We start from the raw sequence: 22,839 nt of genomic DNA on the forward strand, positions 1-22,839 counted from the left end.
GACTGTACAAATATGTCAAATTTGAACACTCCCTTGGCAAATCACCATGCTAGACACATGTTCAAGAAATCTACACTACTGTGTACACAAGGCTAACTTATTGCATAACTTTCCATATCATACCTTTACAAAAGAGGGAAGTTTCATCGTCGCCGTATTCCCGTTGCCATCCCCTGCCTGACCCAAATAGCTTTGCTTGACGCAGAATTCGTCGCTCACCCATCGGCAAGAACATTAGTCGCTCCGAAACTTCTTCACTGGATGAAGCTCTTTAAGCACATGATCCGCTAAACCAGTAAATTTTCTCTCTTTATTGAAGTCGGAATTTATTCACAAAATTAACATTTGATGACAGACATGCTGAACATATCTGCCATTTAGGAAAGACAGTAAGAAGAGTCGATTATCGAGGATGGGGGAGTAGTGGGCATTCTTTGTCAACGTATTTTGATGTGTAGGATGCCGTGTAGCGTGGAAAGATATTCTTTTCAAGTGAAGATAATGTCAGTAGCTATTATGATGACATTAATATACATTCAATTCAGTCTTGTATTTTTATTAGCGCTGTATTTACAGTGTTGTCCCTAGAAGCAGGGTGCCGAGTAAATAACCCGCCTGTTTTGCATTTTCCCGGCTACTTTTATCATGATTAGATTATTTTTATATAGAACTATTAATTTCGGGACCGCACTGCTAGTTGTTAGACGGCACACGTACGATTAGCAGTTCCGCTACCCCTTTCACCTCTTGGAACTGCACAAACATAAAAAAGTTTCTAAATACCCATTTGTGGCTTTTTAAGCCCGATCTTTCACTTGTGAAATAGTGTGATTGGCTGATGGACGCGCCTATGGTGTTGCCTTTGTTACGAGCAGCGTGATTGGTTTGATTAGCATGAAGGTCATCTTAGGTCATCTTTAACGATGGCGTCAAAAAGACATGTGGGATCGGCCACTGGCACCTTGCCGATGGAATATTTTTTCCCAAAGAAAGCCCGTTCAAAAGGTATACTTGATTCCAACAATACATTTAGTTTGTGTATGAAAAACTTCAATTTCGCTGAATTTGTGAGAGAAAAGCACCGAAATGAGATGTTATTTTGATTGATGATTCCAAGTTCACGAGAGTGGCAAGCTAGTTTTCCACTGCCGCGCTGGCTGCCAACGTCACTTCGAGTATGATAATCTTCTAAACAAATCAAGTTATTCTCAGAGTAATACCGACGCATTTTCTAGATTTAAAAAATGAGTGTAGAGCTGAATTTTTTTAGAACCAACTGTTTATTTGAATGGGTATTTTATTTTCCTTCAGGGCTCGAAATTAGCGGTAGTCCCGCGTCCACAGACTACCAACTTTTCCCTGGGGCTACCAAAGTCCATGAAATGGTAGCCCACATGGACTACCAAAGCCTGGGACATAAAATTCAGTCAGTATACTTGGCGTGCCATGTCCGGTCTTTCACTTTGGGACGAGCTAAATGCAGTCGAACCCAGCTGGACACAGGAAGGCCAGACCATGACTTTGTTTTGCAATTACAATGACGACCTTGCGAGGAAATTTTGCAAGTTTCAATATCTCAATCGATTTACTTGGATGATACAGAAAATGATAGCCAATGAAAACGTATTATTCTCATTGAATTTTGATCGAAAGGTATCAGTCACAAACTCGTTCCTACTACAGAAAGCCCATGGTCTGTTTAGCTCTGCTGAGAAGGTGGTCATTGCCATGAAGACTATCAAAATTGGCATGCAACTCTGAGAATGGAACGGGTTTTCAATACAATGATAGGTCACAAAACTTTTTAGTGTCACTGTCGTCAATTATACCAGTTTTCTTTGGGTAACAAAGGTGTGCAAGTATTCACATCAAATTCACTTCATGGTCTGAATCTTGAAAAAAAGCCTTTTCTTCTCTTGTTAATGAAAAAAATCCCTAAACTAAAATATGCATGGCTACCAGCCATTGTTACTGGGCTACCAATTTCAGAAAATGGTAGCCCAAGTGGACTAACAGGGAAAAAAGTTGATTTCGAGCCCTGTCATTGATTACTTTTACGTACTAGAATCCACGGTCACAGGCATGTGTATTGCCGATCGTTAATTACACAGTCATAGGCAGTTGTGTTTCCGACCGTTTTACGCTGTTCTCTCTGACAGCCTCGTCTATACCTACTGATTCCCTATACGTGTCTGCGTTATACGCACTGTTAAAATTAAGGGTATATATCAGGATATTTCATTTTATTTGGTGTCATTTTTAGATAATAAGGTTCATCGATAGAGTATGTTACTAAAAAGGACCAAAGAAATCGACGTTGGATAAAAATCTAAATTCCTAAAAAAGAGTTTTTCATCCGACAAAAACGATATTCTAGTTTAATTTGGTTGAGATTTCTTAAAAATGACGATGTAATTACGTATTTTTGCTCCTTACATTGCCGTAATTGAAACTGGAAACTTCTGAAATAGACATTTTTGTATTAGTGCATGTGTTTACATTACAGTGAATTATCTTACCGATAAGTTTTTTTAACAAAAGTAAATGTGTTTTTCATTAGAATATGATTGTGTTTTAAGTATGATTGGAATTATCACAGTAAAGATAAATAACGGGAACATCTGATAAATATTCATCATTTAAGTTTCAAGGAGTGGGACAAAACTTAAAGAATTAAGTTTTTTATCCGACATCCATGTTTTGACGTGGTTCCTAAGTTAATTAACTCTTTTCTGATTGAATTGAATATGAGCCATGACTGAGACACACAACAAAAGTACTGTTTCAGTCTCAGCTAAATATTCAATGAATTAATCAAATGTCACCTCAGATGCCACCAGAGAACACCATTTCCACTCCGAAATTTCATTTTTCGCCTTGCGAGAGGGGGGACACCCCCTCTCGCGCTCTCCCCCCTCGTTTGCTACACTCACTCGCTGCTCGGTCTCTTTGCTCCCTCGCAATCCACTCGTCTACTTTCTTAAATTACCTGGATACTTTTAAATATAAGGACAACACTGTATTTATTGTCTGATATACTCTTGAGGTCAGTGGTACATGGGAATGCCAAGCCACGTACATCATTGAGCTGAAACAAGTTTTCTGTTTGATCTTATAGCCTACAATTATCGGCCTAAAGTTTATATCATAACCGATAAAATAATTTTGGTGAAATGAAAATGCTCAAACAATGGACACTCCTACGTATTATACGACATCCGTATTCTGAAAACATGAATGAATAGATGATTATCACTCGCTGATCTATGTCCATTGAACCCAGGCCCAAGTTTAGCATGCTGTGAAATACTGAACGTTATTAAGTGAGTTGTATTCATACCGGGGACGTTATTTCTTTGAAGCATGGCACGATCGATCTCCATTGAGAAAATGGTAAAATAGCCATTGTTTGTGGTTAAAGTAGCCACAAGATTTAAACCATCAGATGTGAAATGAGTATAGTCCCGCATCTCGGAATAAACACGTTCAGAAGTCTTTGCCAAAAGTTAGAACGTTGACCATAAATATGCAAATTTTATTAGTGGTTGAACACACCAGTTGAGTCACGACCTTAAAACGAACGTACAAAATTTAATAGTTATCCGATCAGTGGTTACGGAAAAAAAATACTACTCAAAAATTGAAGAAATTTGCCAAAAATCTACATCTATCAAGCTTATTTCGTCACATTTTTTTCAAAGCAGAGAGTTATGTCATACCGAGGAATCTACAAATCAACTTGAAAATATAAAAAAACCAAAAACAATTTTATTCTTAATTTTTACAAACTGAGAGAGATTATCAACAACTAAGCTGCAAACTGAATTCCATCAAATTCTGGACGAACATAATAACGTTAAGGCGAATGTGGTTTGTAATTTTCAGTGGTTTCGTCGGGCTCCGGGAGGATGGAAATTCAGGAAGACAAACCGACAGATAGACAGAAGGACAGACACACAGACAGCGGTATAACATTACTTTTCATGTGGAAGCACGGGTATGGAATAAAAAATGATGAATTCCAGCGACCTGAAAGTATGCTTTACGTGAATTTAAGGTTGGCTTTGAGGTGAACGTGTGTCTAGCGATGATCAGTCGCCTAGAGCTTAACACTCAGGGTTGTCTTTGGTAACCAAAAATACGGAGATCGCCCATATGGGTGTCACGGAATCGTAGAGGGCCACGGCCCGAATCGTGAGAAGGGTTACATAATGCAATGAGATGCAAGCACTCAGTTTTTCTTGAGAAAAAAGTGCATGGGTATGAACGTTTTATCAATTTTTTTAGGTATGAAAGCATACATCTTGATATTGATTCAAAAACGCAATAAACAAAGTCACTTAATCATAACATCAATAGTCCATTCTGATTGACCTGGAGTGATATTTTCCGACCACATCAGGTTGTAGCTGCTTAGTCCGATTTCCTTTTTTTTAACTTCAAATTGTAAGATATAGATCGTGCACGGAAAACACTTCTGAAATACTACTGTCATTTAACAAAAGTTGTCATCTCATCAAACTCCAAAGTCTAAGTTGTAGTAAAAACACACACATCTAGATCTCATTGACATCTGTAACCTTATTCTTGGTTATCGGAGAGATGACTTGTGTAAGCCTGTGTTTATGTCTGTTCATTACCTAATGAATAACCTTCATATAACATGAAGCTGTACAATGTATATGTCAACCTTTGTGATGTGGCGATCTTTTAATTTTCTACTCTCTATGTCCATACGTGGAAGTAATGGCGATTTTGAAATAATCGGGGAGGTACAATTTGTAGCAGTGGAGAGGGGGCAGCCTTCGTATTACAAAAGTCTGATGTTTATGTATCTGCATGTATAAGGTAAATAAATTTACATTTCTCCCACCGCTGATAAGTAGAAGTCCTGTACGTCATATATCAATTTCATATGTAGACAAAGTATTTTTTTATGTTATTAATTAGGGCTTTGATATCGGTAAAACCTCGTCACGTGATAGCATATCCCAGTAATAATGTTACAGTGGCACCTTTTTAAATTGAATAGAATTGACTTTATTTCACATGAAACCATCAAGTGATACAATATAAACAATCATGAAAGTGAGAAAATGCATGTCATGTTCTGATGATTTCTTTCACAAGTCATCCGTACACGAGGATGTTTCAAAGTAATAACTTGACAATAAATGCTGAAAATGTTGTCATGGAAACGACTGACCAGTGATACTTGTTGAAATCTGCGCCAGAGTCACATACACTCACTTCCGGTTTCAATGGCTCTTTGATTTCCGGTACGGCCCCAAGAGTAAGGTGGGTCTTCACATGAACAAACGAAACAAGATAAAGGAATAGATTATATACAATAAAATTATGACGTGTACATACAATGAAATTAGTCCCAAGCGATGAATTCATTTAGAGTGGATTCAATTGTCGTGAAATTTGCAATGATAACAATTTGGTCAATGTTTTTTAATTAGGGCCAAATATATTCTTTCCTGAATTTTTTTGTTTAGCAGCCTTCAAATGTGGTATGTTAAATCTACTTTAGTTCTGATCAAATTTGGAGTAGAGTGTCATCGACGTCATTTTTATCGTTATGAATCACGTAAACTGGATACTTTGATATTTATCGGCCAATTTTGAAAAAAATAATAATAAAAGACTAGTCAGCAGAAGTAGGATTAGAGAGGGAGAGGGAGTAGTCGTTTTCGGAAGGACTGATCTTGCAGCTGAGGAGAGGCTGGTAATTAAAGGTATACTGTCACCTGTTCCAATTTTGCCACAGTTACCATGGAAAAGAAAATCTAACCATTCACAGATTTTAAGTGGGTGGCCGCTTTTTAAAAACAGCGCCCTCATACGGGTATTTTGAATACCAAGGCACGCCCCTTTGACCATATATGGACATATTTAGATTACAGGTGATTGTATACCTTTAAAGAGCACCTTTAGCGATGAGAGTGCCTGTGTTAAGTTTCCCTACTAAGAGTGCAGGGAAACAGTGGACGGAAAATGATTTCTGAAATCATAGTGGAGGAACACTGACACAAAGCTGTCACTTGCAGCTCCAAATTTAAATTTTGTTCGAAATACCTTAGCATAACAATTCGCTAGTATGATCGCCAGTTATACAACTTCTATCATAGAGTGAATGGCAGTCACTTCAGTCTCAGAGAGTTAATCGTCATGGTGATTTGCTATTCATTCAGTGATGAAAGAAGTAGTGTTTGAAGATGGGAAGGCATTGGTGTTTACAAAAAACAAACAAACGGACACTAAAATACATGGAAAACTTTGTTAAAAGCTATTCGATTGACCTAATTGAAGAAGCTAGCCCTACTTACAGGGTGATGTTCGCCGCTGGCCTTGTCACAGAGGTTCTGGTAAGCCAGTCGGTAGGCTCCTATTTCAAAATTCTCCAATTGTTCCTGGGTCCACTCTTGAGCGTTCAACACGTCCACTACTGACTGTCCGGCATACTCACTTGGTGCAACGACAGTTGGCGGTACCGTGCTGATAAGAAAACGATGATTATTTCAACGTTTGCCGTTTACGAAATTCAGAAAAACAATCAACAAACAAACAGACATTTTGCTCATAGAGCTTTGTCCTCTATGAATAAGAGCTTCTGCAGAATCAAAGCAACGTAGGTCGTATGTTCGTGGCAAGGAAGGAGCTTTATTTACAGTACCAGACAGGACAAACTTTGCTAATTAAATTGACGTGTTTATCAATCATTAGAGATCTACTCACGCTTTGTGTATACACGTATTAACATCTAAATATGCTGATGGTATATTTCTGGTATGTATCATAAATTATGCCACCGAAATATATTTATTGCTCTATCTACAACAAGGAGGGAAATCAGATGTGACAATTTACAATTTATAACGCTTCATAAAATATGAATAGTTGCTTAAATAAACAAAGACAAAGCAACATAGTATCAATATACATTACTTGGTCCTCCAGGCGATACCAGGATTCAACGCGAGCGCGATTGCTAAAGTTTACCGTGTTCAAAATGCGCGCTATTGCGCGTAAAAATCGTTACCATTTACACAGATTTCTAGGCAATATCGCCTTCTGCTCTTTTGTGCAAAAATTTACAAGCTTTCAAAAGTCAGCCAATTTTCCATTTGCTGAAATATATTTCGGCAGAATTGTAGACACAGCCAAGATAAATAAGGATAAGCATGCGTTTTAAAAAATTCTTGATATTTTTTAGATATAGCAGGAACATGATTAAATATTGTACGAAATTAAAAAGTAGATTTTGCCATTTCAAAACATAGTGTTTGTTTCACGGCTTACCAAACCCATGCCGGGACTGTGAAGGAGTATGTAAAGTTGTCAAGTATCACTATGTAAAATATCAAGGGATTTTGAGCAAATTTGGAGTTGCTTCATCTTTTCAAAAACATGCTCTGCTAATCTGCATATCCATGATGCCAAGTGTTGCATGACCAGCAACCATGCGTCTGCTCGGTTTTGTGCCATTGTTTTGCATCTTCGGGTCAATAAATGCACAAAAACTCTTATTTTCGTTGATTTGACAAATTTTCCCTTAGCAACCGTTGCCTAGATACTTGAATCCTTCGGTATCGCTTAAAATTGAAAACGCCTGTCTATTAAGCCTTTGCCTTATTAAAACACCTGTCTATTAAACAGTTAAGCCCTGGCCTCATCAATGTTATTGACCAGACATTTCCAAACAATAGGATTCTTGACTTAATAAGCAAGTACCATAACGTAAACTTTAGAAAATGATACAGGAACCTTAATTTCCTAATGGATGGGTCAGTTGATATGTAATGTCTGCACTCTTTACAGCTATTGTTGATGCGCTGCATCTTTCACGACTACGAGAAGCCGAGGACATAAAATAGCAATCGTAGGCATGTTATATTTCACTACTAAACTCGTTTGCTTACTTCTTGTACTACGTACTTAGGTCGCATTGCTGCTATTTTACATTAACAATAATGCCGTGTGATATGATTTTGGCATGTCACAGAGCGAAATTGAGGAACGAAAAACAAGTATTTCATTCATGTAGCAATGAATATGTCAGTCGGCAGTACCTGTAGTCTAGTTCAGTGACGTTGCAACAGGCGTACATTCCAAAATCCATTATAGGATTACTTTGGCAAATAGGCAGTTGTATGCGAGGATAGTAGTATACGAAGTTCAAACACATTTCTTCTTGTGTTGAAAGGCCACCCTGAAACAATAGCACATAGAATCAGAAGACAATAACAAATTTCAACAACAACAACAACAACAACAACAACAACTAATAATAATAATAAGAAGAAGAAGAAGAAGAAGAAGAAAAAGAAGAAGAGGAAGAAGACGAACAAGAACAAGAAGAAATGAACTTTGTACAACCGTCGAAAAGTAAGTCAGTTTTCCCAGCCCCAATCAGACTCGAAACATGATGACAGCGAGAAAGTGAGAAACTGATTAAGTCAATTTCTAAACGATGCATCTGTTACTTACAAATGTCACGGCAGTTCTATCCTCTGTGTTATAAGTACACTCTGATATTAAACGATCTCCCTACAATGAGGAACAAAACATTTCATAAGTTCATTGAAATATGACGACTTTGAACAAAAACAGACATCGACTTCAAGAAACTAAAGCACAAATGATTGGCTTTTAGTGTTAAATTACAAAGATGGAGACTTGCTAACTTCTTTACACACCTAATCAGTGTCAAATTGTTCAACTGAATGATTGCACAGCATGAAAGGAGAGAAAGTTCGAGTGTATATTCTACTTTCTGCCTAGGCCAATACTATTAAATAGTGTCAGCCGAGGAGCAATTCTACTCACAGCATGTGACTTTCCTGAGAATATGGTATCATTCGATGAAGGTCTACGCTCTGTGAGCATTTTTTTGCTACTCTTGGGAGGATAATATTAGTCGTAAAGCCCCGCATAAGATATTTCGACAAAGGACAGTTGTTTTATAAATCAGAGCTCCCTCTTGAGGCGAGAGTGATGATATGCCTATGGAAGATGGCATTGACCTTTGAGTCATTACGTCATCCGGGTCGTTATTTATTACTGTTAAACAGTGGAATGCTTACCGGCTTGAACTCGACAGGCTCTTTCAGATACCGCATTTCTTGCAGGTTGAAATCGTAGCTATTATCCTCGTCAATCATTGGTTGCTCAACCCCGTCCCGGATGTGACGTGTACGCAGTTTTATTCCAGCGAGATGTGCGTGCAGCATGTTAGCAAATATGGTAATACTGGTACCATCGCTACCCTGCAAAAGGTCGGGAAGGGGGAAGCTAATATTGTTATTAGGAAAATTGTAATAATGTAAGGACGGCCCCTCATATGACTTTACATATCAAACTTTAATGATGATGATGATGATGATGATGATGATGATGATGATGATGGTGGTAGTGGTGGTGGTGGTGGTGATGGTGGTGGTGGTGGTGGTGGTGGTGATGGTGATGATGATGATGATGATGATGATGATGATGATGATGATGATGATGATGATTATGATGATGATGATGATGATGATGATGGTGGTGGTGGTGGTGGTGGTGGTGGTGGTGGTGGTGGTGATGATGATGATGATGATGATGATGATGACGACGACGACGATGGTGATGGTAGCGATGGTGAGTATGATAGCAACGAAAGCGATGAGAATGGAGAAGGTGACCATTATGACGATGACGATGTCAACTTGATGACATTGGTTGTGGCGGCAGAGACGGCTTTCATGATGGTAATGATGATTCTCGTCCATAATTCAGTGGTAAATATTTGACCGGGCATTTGATCACGGCTTGAATAAGTCCATTGCTATACAGACGGCTTTCTCGGGGAAGTCCTCTGCATGTGGGTTTTATTTCAGAACACTAAACGTTTGTCAATGACACTCTCACAAACTCTGCTTCCATAGCGTACGGTTAAGCCAGGTGGTGAGTTTGTGAGGCGTGTCTCATTTTGCTTGGCATAGAATTGCACAAAAACAACGGCACGGAGTAACTTTGCTAAATCTGTAGCAGTCACAATGGGTTTAGTTCTGACTGTAGTGCCAAGAAGCCATCATAACTGTCCATTCTCACCTTACTTTTTATTTGCATGATAATTTTAAGGTCAAATATTGACCTTTGCATTAGAACGACATATTAAATTTTCCCGAAAAAGTCACAGGGAAGGCCGCTGAACGTAATCTCAGTTATGAATTATACTACTTTTGAAATACTTGAAATGACCATTGCCAATGCCGGTACCAGAGACTGCTTACATCAATAAAACATTCCTGGGAGCAATAGCCGTATGTCGTAAAGCTTGTTGCCTTTGGTGGTATATATTGTCCATAGGCCGACACTCCATTGCCAATCTCCAAAACGGCGGCATCGTACTTTCGGAGTATCGGCGTGTAGTAAACCCTCATACCAGATGAATCCACGAAGGCTGCACAAATAACAAGTATTTATAACAAAATAAATATCCCAATCTGACGAAGACGATCAATTAATCATGTCTTCAATAACAACAGATATTTTGTAATGATATGGTACCATAAACCCTGAAAATCAATGCCAGAAAGATGTCGTTTAGTATGCAAAGATATTAGGCCTTTATTGGCAACGTCCAGGAATGTCTGTCTTCTACACTAAATTTAACATCAGGACAAACATCAAATGTTAGTTCGAAGTAGTATGTGCCTCGAAGCAGAAAAGCTTAAACTTTTGCTAAAATTTTCCTCAAGGAACCCTTAAAAATTTGCCTTCCAAATTTTGGTATAATTAAAGAAAATAAGTACCTACACTAACTGACAAATGAAATTCATAATAGTTGACATCCGTGTCAACTATAAGTTTGGAAATTAAATTTTTAATTTTTACTACCAGCTTCGTTCTATATTAGGCCGCGTTCAAAATAATGGTGAAGGGGGGGGGGTTGGAGGAATCGTGATTGAAATTTAATATTTTTTCAGATCCCCCTCAATATCCCCAAAAATGTCAAATACCCCCTTTGTATGATAAAAAATTTTCAAGTCCCCCTAAACTATTATATGGTCGAACATTTGTTAAACGAACAATATTACTAAACAATGAAGTTCATATCCTGGTTTCAGTATTATTGCTCTTTGTATGAACTCCAATGTCTTGTTTTACACCTAATCATGTGGAAATACTCAGTATTCAGCTTTAAATATCAACACAGCCTGCAAACGTGTTATGAACACGGTTAAAGTCCAAAGACGCAATAGATGAGAAGAGTATTGTTAAACATGCGACTCACGCAAATTAACTTAGTTTCGATCCTGTCAAATTTAAGATTCATATTAGTCAGTATTAAGTTTGTAGAGTTTCCTCAAAACATAAAAGGAAAGAACTTACTGTCCTTAAATTCGGGATTATCATAGTGTGTTTCCATCAATACAAAGTCAGGGTCACCGCCCTCTATGTCACCTAAGGAGAATCCGGCTTCTTCTGGTAAAGAGAATCCCTGAGAAAGACATTAATCAGTTGTTAAACACCTTAATTCGTATTACAAAATTACAAAATAAGTTTTTCACAATATGTTTCAAAGTAAGTTTGAGGGTCAGTTGGGAATATATTGTTTACTGTTGTCTCCATCTGGCCCAAAAGAGACGGCACATCTTCTAAGTAACTCGTATAAGTTAAAAGTTAACAGTCTTTCTCCTTATGGAAGCAAAATGAACAAACATATCTGTAGTAACATTGCATGCATTATCACAGGTTAGAATCATACATTTAAACTTGAACGCTCTGTAGTTATTCTAATGATGACATACCCCTCCTCCTATGGCCCAGGAAATAATGACCGTTGTACATTCAGTCAGATTTTGTGGCATGTTTGGAGAATAACACTCGTGTCCGAAACCATGGTAATCTTCATGGACGCCGGAGCGACACTGATAGATCAAGATGTGGTGGACAAGGGCTTCGTGGCCTTCTTGAACGATTGGTTCGTACTGAGTATGAAAAGAGAACGTTAATTGGATACCGAATAGTAAAGCTACATTCCTTTAAATCGGCCCGAACGATATCACTTCTTGTAACACCAGACAAATTTAAAACCATAATCAACAGAAAGTCATACAAACAAAAAATGAGTTTCTCATAATTTCAAAATTTGAGGTTTCTGGGATTAACTACATATGAACGGAGTTGCTAACTTTGCTACAGGATTCGCCCTTCAACGCACGTTATTTGTCTGCCAGACACAAAGTACTCACCTTAATCATATGATGTTTCCTATCCAAAGGAGGTATTTTGAACGCTTGACACCAGTACGTTGTGTCTTGGTGATGCGGAACTGACACCTGTGGAATAAAAAACGTTTTATCACATCCATGTCCCGGTGTTAAATTCAGCTATTAAATTACCTAATCGGTGAAGACGGTAATTGAGATTAAAAAGAAGATAATTTTTTTCTTATTGCATGGTTATATCGATCAAAAGACTTAGCTTAACCATCCGTTACTGTCATGTATAACCAAGTGACACGCGATTTAATAAACTCACCACCAAAATGTCTTGAATCTAATAATTAAATTGAAAGCAAGACTTTTATACAGTGACCCATAGATCAGATTTTTTGTTTTATAAATTGTCGATCATAAACACAATGTCTTTAATGTTTTGTAGAACTTACATTTGGATTCAAAAACTCGTAGACGAGCAAATCGTCCCCAGTTGGCATCTCAGGTTCAGCTGGGGCAACACCCAACACGTGAATGCTTCGAGAACCACGCTGTGCTACACCGTGGTACGGCAAACCTGTCTCCGTCTCTGGGTCATCATCGTGGTAGGCGTAAATCAGACGCAGCGTACCAGACTGGAAAGATGAATAAACGTTTTAATTCATAATGTAAAAACACAACCGTACAGTGTAATACTGTAGCAGTCACTGGCAATAAAATAAAATGTGTTTGTAAAGTAGCTTTACATCAAGATGTGGCATGAATGTATAGCATTGTTAGCATAAATTGTTCTGAAACTTGCAAATTGTTGTTAACAACCCGACATCACACCATATCTCACGGTGAGTTATGTTCTTTTTATTTGCTTTTCCGCCTATTATATTTACCCTATTATTTGAATATACAGTTGTCGGACAACTTTAATTTTACTATTAGTCTCTCTATATGTTTTCCACGATACCCAATAATCTAGCTTTCCTTACTTGTGATTTGGCTTAGATTCTTCCCTAAGTATCGGCCAGGCCTACCCCGGACCAACTTGTCACTCAAATCGGACTTAATGTAAGAAGTAACATATGATCCTTTGAGAATAAATTGCCATCGTGAAATTTGAGTAACCTTTGGAAAGCGTAGTAGGTCTAGCGGCGGTAACCTGAATACACGTGCATTTGATGTCATTAATCAAATATTTCTGAAGCCTGTACATACGAAAGTTACGTAAAGATATTAGCGATGTAATGACGGCATGAAAAATCCCTGAAAAACTCTTTTCTAGCGCTTGATATACGACGTAAATGTATAAATGGAACACAAGATCTGTTCAACGTTTAAGGTAGAACGCGCCTCGGGGACAGACATTCGGACTCTCAAACTTTTACAATTCTCTTCTGATATACCACATGTTGGGGTTCAATTTAAAGCTCCTGGTGTAAGAAAACTTTCAACCGGCTTAGTTTTCGAAATTCGAAAATTTTTATTTTTCTCCATAGAGTTAACACAGGGATGGCGGCCATTTTGAATTTCTAATATCGGTAAATCTTGGGTAATTTGTTTCTCTAGTACCAAAGTTTGCACGGTGACCCCTATTTTTATTCTTGATTTTTAAAGAGAATGAAAGATTCCTTGAGGAAAGTTAGAGCAAAAGTTTAAGTCTTTCACTTTCGAGGTGCATACTACCTTAATAGACTTCATGATTGAAAGACGACAATCAAAGATAACCCCAAGACTCTGAACCTTCGCAAAAGTGAACTTCCGTCACGTGATCAATGCGGTTGACATATCCCAAGTGATAATTAAAATGATATCAATGTTGTTTCATAGTCATTGATGCACAAAAAATCACAGACGGCAAAGACCTGGAATCAGTGTTACAAAAATCAAAATTACAAACAAATTCAGCATTACCTCTAGTAAACGATATAAATTGTGAAGAATCATAAGAAAATTTTAGTTAGTGGTATAACGTCCGTTTGTTTGCATTTTGTTTCACTCCAGAGGCTTTATTTAACAGCTTCAGTGCAATAATTCCCATTTGAACCAACACACTCAGTTGCTCTCACTTACTGTTACAACTCTGTCCATCTCGTCGCATGTATCAATTTTCCTCGAAAACGTAAGCACGGTGTGTGTTTCGGTCTCCATTCCTCCAATAAGCTCATAATCTTGTTGGTCATCAATCTCAGGCTCGCCATTGCGACTGGCAAAGCGATCCTGTAAAGAAAATGCACAAAAGAAACCGCATTAAACTTACACAAGCTGTGAATACGTCTTTGGTTAGGCAGATTTTCTATAGCAAATATCTGACATCTATTGCTACAAGGCGAAAATCTGTTGTAAGGCAATTGTGTTTATATGCCCTACTGTATTGATTAGAGATTCAAATACCGGTCAACGGAAGGGTTTTTCTGATAAATTGGAATGATTGTATGGAGAATGCATAAAATCGGCAAACAAATGAGAGGTAGATATTATCACATGAGAACGCTATACCGCTATACCTGCATGGGCATCAACACAGTGATTAACGCTTGACATAACGGTAAGGAGGCAGTAGATTACGTCACCTCTCGGTCAAAGTTCCAAATACTATAAATAGTCGTCATCGATAAACGTTAACGTTAATATTATCAACTATCTGATTACAACCGAGAGGTGGAACCAGTGATAAACATACAAGATTAAAGACAGCGCCACCTCTATATCGGATTGTAAGTAGACGTTACTAGAATTATAAAAAACACATTAGGCCAAGAAAAATAAAAAGTTTGTTTCTCATCCTAGACATATCGCAAAAATGATGCGGTGACGTGGGTTATTTTTTCTTCTCAATGTGTTTCTTCTTTAACCAACAAGAACGAGCAAAAACATGAAAACAACATAGGAATGCTCTCGGAGATAAATGCACAGCAGTGTTGCTTTAGTATTTTTGTATAGCAACAGTTCTGCGGTTTGACTTTTAGTGCAGCAACGCACAGTTTTGACAGCACAATATTAGAGTGACATATGTGTACAGTGTCAGATATTTTGTTTACAGTTCTGTTTTATACAGCACTGTGTTATGCACTAGCATCGCGTATTTTTGCGTTTATTTTTTCCCATGAGCAGAAAAAAGGTTGACGCGGCGGGTCTGAATTGACACGCGACGTACATAATGAGAAAACAAACTTTTTTCTTGGCCTTAGTCGTGTTACAGATGGAATTATTAGTCGAAGAGGTAAAAGTAGAATCGAAAAAACAGCTATACGCAGCAACTTGTCAAAAATTGACCGCCTGTTTCGTGAAATAATATTCAACGTGTTAAAACTGATCAGTTCTGTAGGTTTTTTTCATTCTATTTCTGTCTTTTATTTAATTTATATGCTTCATAATTCAATATTACAACGATAGAATAATGACGGAAATGAGATGGAAAACTTGAACAATGATGAGTTATACTGTCGGAGGTACTGTGTTAAGTATTGTGAAAGAGTAAATAAAATCCGAACCTTAAATTTACTGTGTCGCATAAGACGATAAAAAGGAGTTAAAAGAGCTCGCTTGCAACTTCTAGCAATTTCCCGACGGAAGCAATCCTGTTAGTGACAGCAATCCAGCCAATATTCACAAATTGAGAACATTTTCTATTCTAAGTTTCAACATGTGCTATTCTGACGTATTTTGAACAAAATTGAATTGGAGGGGGACTGCTCATTTTTATAACTGCCATCTCGCTGCAATTTAAACATTCCCCCCACGCCAATGTTTTCTTCTCCCCACTCCCTTTTCCCTACTGGATCTTTATCACGTTTTATGTTTAGCAGCGGTATAACTTTGTCCTGTCCGCTGCTGAGGAGGTGAAACTGCCAGCCAGTGAGTAGAGTAAACATTCGCAACGCCCGACGAGGAATCGCTTTAGAATATATACCTTTGCACAGATTGTTTTCGCTGCCCGTACTGTACGTAAAATGTGCACCCTTCAAACATTTGTGTACATTCTTTTCAATCTCGATGTTTAAACATGCACTTCATATCTTCAAAAATCAACACGTCTTATCAAACTAGTGTGAATTGACGTAAAAGTTTACAGATTACCTTGACAAAAACATGATAGGCATATTTTATTTTAAATTCTCTGCGGTCAACTTGAAGAGTTTAGATGTTCTTCAATTGTAAAATGATGGGAATACAAGTGCACATAATTTTCATTTCAAAAAACACCGCTTTGTTAAAATCAATGTTAGAGACATAGAAAGATACTAGAGGAATGAAAACGCATCTTTTGTTGCACTGCAGTGTCAGGTGTATAGTTTTAAGAGACCCGCTTCAGATTAGTCATTAGTGTTGTACTACTATCAGTCAATGTATCACTGAAATGTGTACTCTGTGCTTCACCATAATTGGATTACAATGCCATTAGAAGTATACAAATCGTGGACAGTACAGGGACTGTAGTTATTGGCCTCTGCAACCTTTCCCGCCAGGCAATGTTAATCGATCGAGTAAATAGGTTGTAGGGTATCTGAAAAAGAAGTCTTGTTTTGTTAGATCGCCAATGATGACATCCCACGTCCTAATAAGAATTTCGATGGATGAAGAAAATTAATTGTATTGCTTTCATATATGTGGGAGGTGGCATTAAACTTGTGAAAATGGTTTTCAAATAAAAAGCAAGGTTGTGCTACATTACAAGTACCTAATTTTCTCGTCTACACTTAATTGCAGCCTGACCAAGAAAACCCAAGCGTCATAAGGTAGAAAAGCCGTGTTTCAACTGAAAGGTGTATTGAGAAAGTCGGGAGGAATGTCGTTTTCAGATTCTATTAATATTTTCGATACTTACGTCACCAAAATTCTATTGTATAATTGTGAAATCTAGGGTAGACTTGTTTCAAATCGGTGACTGTGAATAAAGCCATTTCATCAAGTTTTCACTCGGTAATGTTACTTGTTTATATGTAATGTTTGAATCGAGATTCCGCAGTAAGAGCCCTCGCCATTTTCATGATTGTCAGAGGTGATATTTACGGGTGGAGGATTTGTGCATGCGTGGCGTGAACGCGACGGGCAGTAAGTTTCTACCCGAATCTCGATAACGCCACTGCATCGCTGTGAGGAAAACAGTCGCGATTACTCCACGACATCGCATTCACTAAATTAATTTTATTCACAGACTTGGTGTAAAAAAATCTTGGGCTACGATTATGCCCCTCAGGCTGAGCAAGTTCATTATCAGTGAAGTATTGGTTAAAACTTTTACAGATTGAGTCTGGTGTGTATGTTACCTCCTGTTGAAAAGATTAGCGGAAGAACGTTACATAAAGTGACATTGAACTGGGATTTGAACGTCAAAAGCAAACTTTGTCGTTTTTGATTTGGCCATGTATGGCTATATCGGGTTGTAGCTTCTACTATAGGCTGCCGTTTTTATTTCAGTTTTCTCAGAAATTAAGAGACTGCGCTATGCACTTGGGTGAGTTTGCATGAGGATATGGAAACATCTAGGTGACGTTCTTATTTTACCTTAAAATCAATGCTTGATCGTTAGGCAGTGTACGCATTTTAAATTAAGAACTCCACTATCAAGATTTCGTTGTTCGTCACATGCCACGGAAATTCAATTGGATAGAATGCACACCACCAAAACATTCCAGCTGATCAAAGGTTTTGTAAATTTTATATGAAAAATAACAATTGTTGTACTAAGGGCGTGTTCCATTTTCTGTCCATCTGTCCACTCTATGGATATTTTCGCAATGAAATGTTACCAAATTTGTTTTGTATCAATCATAAACTCGGTAGATAGGTACGTTGATTTATTTCACTGCTGAGCACAAGTAATGTGACTTCATCATTCTCGCTCCGTTAGTCAAAGTCTCTTATTACTTTTTTCTGTATGGGCCGGTGGCCCTATCTATTGTTATGAAATAAAGGATTGATTAATTGATTGATTGACACCAAGGGTAACACTTAGAAAATGTACTACTCAAACCGAGTCTTTCTGGCTATTCAAATGTGTTTTCCAGTGTGTTTTGAAACTAGGACGTCGTATTTGAACTTGAAATGCACTACCATTCTATTGCACATTATACAAACCTTGAAGTATGTGTTTCCATCTTTGACCCATCCGATGACGATATCAGAGTCGGTCATACCTCCATTGGGAGAGATACCAAATCCTACATAGCCAAGAGTCTCAGCGTGCACCTCGAAGGTTATTGTTGTATCGTCATATTTCCAGAACAGATGAACTTTACCGAAGTCATCCAAGGCGGCGTCGTGCGTGTAAGTATCGGTCGGTGTCACTTCTGCCTGACAGTAAGAGAACAGTGCCAACGCCAAGGCCACATACAGATTCATACGGAGAGGCATGGTAGGCTATGTATTTTTGTCTCCTCCGGTTTGCAATATAAAAACCGTTGAGCTTATCACTTGGGTGTAACCTCACACAAAATATCAAGAACGTTGATTGGATAATTAACACTGACGTCATATTCGATTACGTAAGAGTGACCAACCTTGGTCTCTATCTCTGCAATCTTATATTATTCTTTTTTTACAGGTGCAGCTAACTGGTAAATTCAGTCAAATCTTTAAATAATCAGAAAACATGTTTCGCAAGCTGATTTGCTTATTTTACAAATCCTTGATCTTGACCTTATAATTTTGTTGGGAAAGGAAAGCTATTGGTACCTACCTTCCCGCCACCATATTCGGAAAAAATTCCCTTCCTCTGAATTATTATGCCCACTGCCCTTCTGTATCTATGTTCTGGCCGCTCCACACAACTGTTCTAGCTACCTACAGCAGCCCTCTCCACTACCGACACCACGTAATCGTCGCTTAAGTTCAATCAACCACAGCACTCCTTCCCTCTACCTATTGTTCGATACCCACTGCCAGGAATTTTCTCTCCGCCCACTGTAAAAAATGGAATTTTATGGAATTTTCCCTACCAAGAGTAAAATTGACTTTTTCTCTCTTCCAGCAGATTTTTTTTTTAATTTGCCTCCCCGTTAAAACCTGCGCACGTCGGAACCGTTACCTTATGCACAAACCGAGTCGTTGGCCGCACCTGGTATAACCGCCTACTTTCTTGTCTCTTCAAAGTTTAGTTATCCATACTGGGTCTGCCTAAAAAGAACGCTATATTTAATTGGATGACACCCAACATCAATGTTTAACTTAGATACGTACACTGTTTGTATAATCTGTTACGGTCACACCTCATGGTCAAGGATCGAGTAGAGACGCTGAGATCGGCACTGAAATGACTTCAAAATTACGGAAAATAAACACAACAGATTTTCGGTTGTTTGTACCCCATAAATCTTCTCTACAATATGGTACTTTTTAGGCTAAAGTATTGCGTCTTTATTCTTTCTCCTTTCTGTACTGATCGATGTAGTTTGCTGAACGAACATAGACGTAACTACTGTAACCATAATATTTTCTTGCTTCAACAATGGAAACGTTTGGTCAAACCAGGATATTTTCCCTCAGTCGTTTTATTGTTCCTTTCCGTTAATTTAGATCACACCATGGCACGACATTTCCCGCTCACGATTACTCTCATATTAGATTGAAAAATTATCAGATCGTACGCTATCTCCTACTAGTATATTATCTGACCTTGACAAATCAATTATGAAATTTTCGCTGTTCATATTATAAAGGCAGTGTAATTAACATTCATATGCCTGTATAGAACGACAATATTGATATGCAAATAGCGGAAACTCCTGGGTTTTTATACAGAAAAAAGTAAATATCTATCACAGCTGTGCAAACATATTTTTCGTTTCTATACGGTTGATTTTCGATTAAGGCCTAAAAATAATGTTTACTATTCATGATAAAAATGCATTATTTGTTTCACATTTCTTAAACATTAATTATCGGCTATTGATTTTGGTTTTTTTTGTGCTGAATTAATAAATAATAAAGTAACAATATAGGACTAATAGTTACTTCAACTTCCTTCTCGGTCCTTACCATACTTGTTTAACTATAGCAAGTATCACCATACATGTATCATACAAAACTAAGCAGCAGAAACTCAACCTAGCGGATCAAAGATTCTCGATATTGTATCATTAAACATATAAACTTAAAATCGATGAGTTGAGAGGGGCCTTCCAATCCCCTATCAATTCTTTGACGAATTACTTACGTATTTACGTATTTGATTTGTTTAAAGTACGATATCGGGCATCCGCAGGCGGGGTACAAATAGACTCCTTAACTTACTTATAACACGATTGGAACTGATATAGGAGAATAGGATATTGTAGGAATGTTGGTTTAATCAGCAAATATAAGCTCAAGCGCTTTTCTTGTTTTGCAATTCACTTGTTTTGATATGTACCTCATCTTTCAGCCATAGGACACCTAACACTTTTGATAAATTTGTAAAATTAAAAGATCCTATTCTCCCAAATTAGTTCCAATCGTTTTTGGGTTTTTTTATGTATTTCATGATCTGAATTGTCAGGTGGCTTTACGTATGTTTTCTCTCGAGTTTGCCGCCTTTTTATATCCTGAGAAATCGCTTAAACATTTGGGCTGGTGAAGAGTAAATTGAAGTCGCTAGCTGAAAAGATGATTTTCACTCGTTAAATAATATATGGAAAGGCACAAGCAAAATATTTACGGCAGAAAATGGTTTAAGTGCTCGTTTACTACAGTGAGAGGGCTGTTTAAAACTCTCTCAACGCTTCCGCGAGTTTTCAGTCTGTTTCGGCTCGTTTCGAAATTTGCAAATTTAACAGGGTTCAAAAACAACGGGTCTAGATTGGGATTTGAAAAAGGATTTTTCTTTGGGTCTTCCAAAATAACTCTAATACATCCCTTCCTAGACTTTTGATGTCTTTGAAGTTCCCTCATTGCATTGCCTCCGACCTCCCCACATCGAAATGGTTTGAACGTATCGTTGTAATACTATGTGATCTGCTTCGCGAGGTACGCACTTTGCAAGCCCTGGTAAGGGTTAACCAACCTTTTCTTGTCAAAGTTATTGTTAAAATTGAAAAATGTATAAGACACCTAGTACCTGTGCAAGGTCAGCTAATTACATTCTGATTCACTAACCTTATTGCTAGGCAATTTATTGGCTGGGAAGAACGGTGCAGTTTCAATCTTACGCCAATGATAAAGTTATGCATACTTCGATGATTTTTCTGTCCTAGGCTTTTTGTTCTGTATATCAACAACACATTCTTCTTTTCCTGCCTATCGAGGGCGTACACACCTCCGGGTGTCAAGTTAGCATCGGGGAAGTTGTAATGTCGGAGGGAAAAAACCAGAACAAACATCTGTCAATTTTTTTCCATTCTGTAAAATATTCAAGTGTGATTTTTTTCGAACGCAAAGAAGGGAAGTTCGATATTAACCATGCTCTTTTCACAATGCTTGGTACTTTGATTTTTCCGTTGACGTTATTTCAGAGATTGGTAGCCATTTTGAATTTCAGACTTGAGAACAACATTCTCTCTACTCGAACGCCTCTACAGAGTGGACGTTCATGATCAAAAAGAGCAATTGCGTATGGTATTTTTGCTACACTTTCTTGCCAAGTCGGGTAACCAAACTCTCTATAGAACATTCTCCAGTTGTTGAAATGAAGATCACCTAAAGAAGACATTCAGTAATTTCCTATGTCTAGTTTACATTTATTTCTATTTTTCCTTCGGACGACTTGCATTGTAACATTAACAGGCGTTCATTGCAATATCTCTTAAATAAATTTTCCTCTTTCCAAAAAAAATACAAAATACTTTTGACTTCATTATATTTTGTAAATCCCCCGTCTGCAGTTAGACGGCAAGTACTTTTTATGTCCCTTGGAGTCTCCAGCCTGGGATAAGATTTTTCAATACCCTAATTAACACTTCAGCCAGCAGTGTTTATGAGGGCTGCCAGAATTAGCCATCTTCTGCACATGTAATCGTATGATCGGTTTGATATTTTAACTACTAAACGGTATACTATGATTAAGTTACAAACTTTCTTACAAATTTACCGGTGCGGAATTAGACGGATAGCGATCTTTTCATGTCATGGTAGGAGATGGCAAAGAGCCTATCACAACATGGCTAAGCCCAAACAGCTCGCGCCGAGTAAGATAGCAAATACAGTTTCAATTGTAAGCGACAGTTCATTTTCATGGTAAATATTTTTTATTTGGTTTTAATATACTTTATTTTCGTCACAGGTGTCTATGATCTCGCTGGCTATCCGCACAGGTGCGTAGAGTCTTCAGTGTACACTGATGTAAGCATCAGCACATACAACACTGGACACTCTGAACACCTGTAGAACGTATGCAGACGGCACTTCGCCGAGTCTCAGTGGCTGTATAGCGTTCCATGTGCAAGACTGTGACCCTTCACAAAAGTCATGACGGTTGCTCTAAAACCATGTTATATTTTTCACTTCCAATAAAACATATCGATGCCTTTTTTATTTATTTCTGAATTTAAAAATTATGTAATTACCTTCCTTATTTCATCGCTTGCGATCATTGATCAAATAATAAAAAATATTGAACGATTGGCAGTGAAGTTTGACGACGCACACACAAGAATTGCGACAACTATGTGCGGTCGTGGAAAATCCTTATCGTGGTGCTGCAGTAGGTTTACCAGAGAGC

The 22,839-nt window shown here is 37.8% G+C and overlaps 1 protein-coding gene across 1 annotated transcript; it reads right to left on the minus strand.

The window, feature by feature from the left end:
- Positions 1-5,016: 5,016 nt before the first annotated feature.
- On the minus strand, positions 5,017-18,599 carry LOC139132818 (DBH-like monooxygenase protein 1 homolog). The gene is made up of 12 exons (XM_070699078.1): positions 18,285-18,599; positions 14,277-14,423; positions 12,665-12,847; positions 12,246-12,332; positions 11,802-11,981; positions 11,383-11,491; positions 10,281-10,450; positions 9,093-9,275; positions 8,497-8,556; positions 8,079-8,218; positions 6,336-6,504; positions 5,017-5,304 (listed from the first exon to the last, which is right to left on the minus strand). The coding sequence occupies exons 1-12, from the start codon at positions 18,558-18,560 to the stop codon at positions 5,152-5,154; spliced, it is 1,857 nt and encodes a 618-aa protein (XP_070555179.1). The 5' UTR covers positions 18,561-18,599; the 3' UTR covers positions 5,017-5,151.
- Positions 18,600-22,839: the final 4,240 nt, after the last annotated feature.

The sequence above is a fragment of the Ptychodera flava genome, chromosome 5 (assembly GCF_041260155.1).
Source record: "Ptychodera flava strain L36383 chromosome 5, AS_Pfla_20210202, whole genome shotgun sequence".
Lineage (NCBI taxonomy): Eukaryota > Metazoa > Hemichordata > Enteropneusta > Ptychoderidae > Ptychodera > Ptychodera flava.

What these genes read in the sequence shown, in the direction of transcription:
- LOC139132818 (XM_070699078.1), bottom strand. Translation starts at nt 18,560, where the DNA reads ATGCCTCTCCGTATGAATCTGTATGTGGCCTTGGCGTTGGCACTGTTC. An exon ending in ACGAGTTTTTGAATCCAAAT is followed by an intron (nt 12,333 to 12,664) that starts GTAAGTTCTACA and finishes TTTATTCCACAG; the next exon opens with GTGTCAGTTCCGCATCACCA. An exon ending in GTCACTGAACTAGACTACAG is followed by an intron (nt 6,505 to 8,078) that starts GTACTGCCGACT and finishes TTTTCTTATCAG; the next exon opens with CACGGTACCGCCAACTGTCG.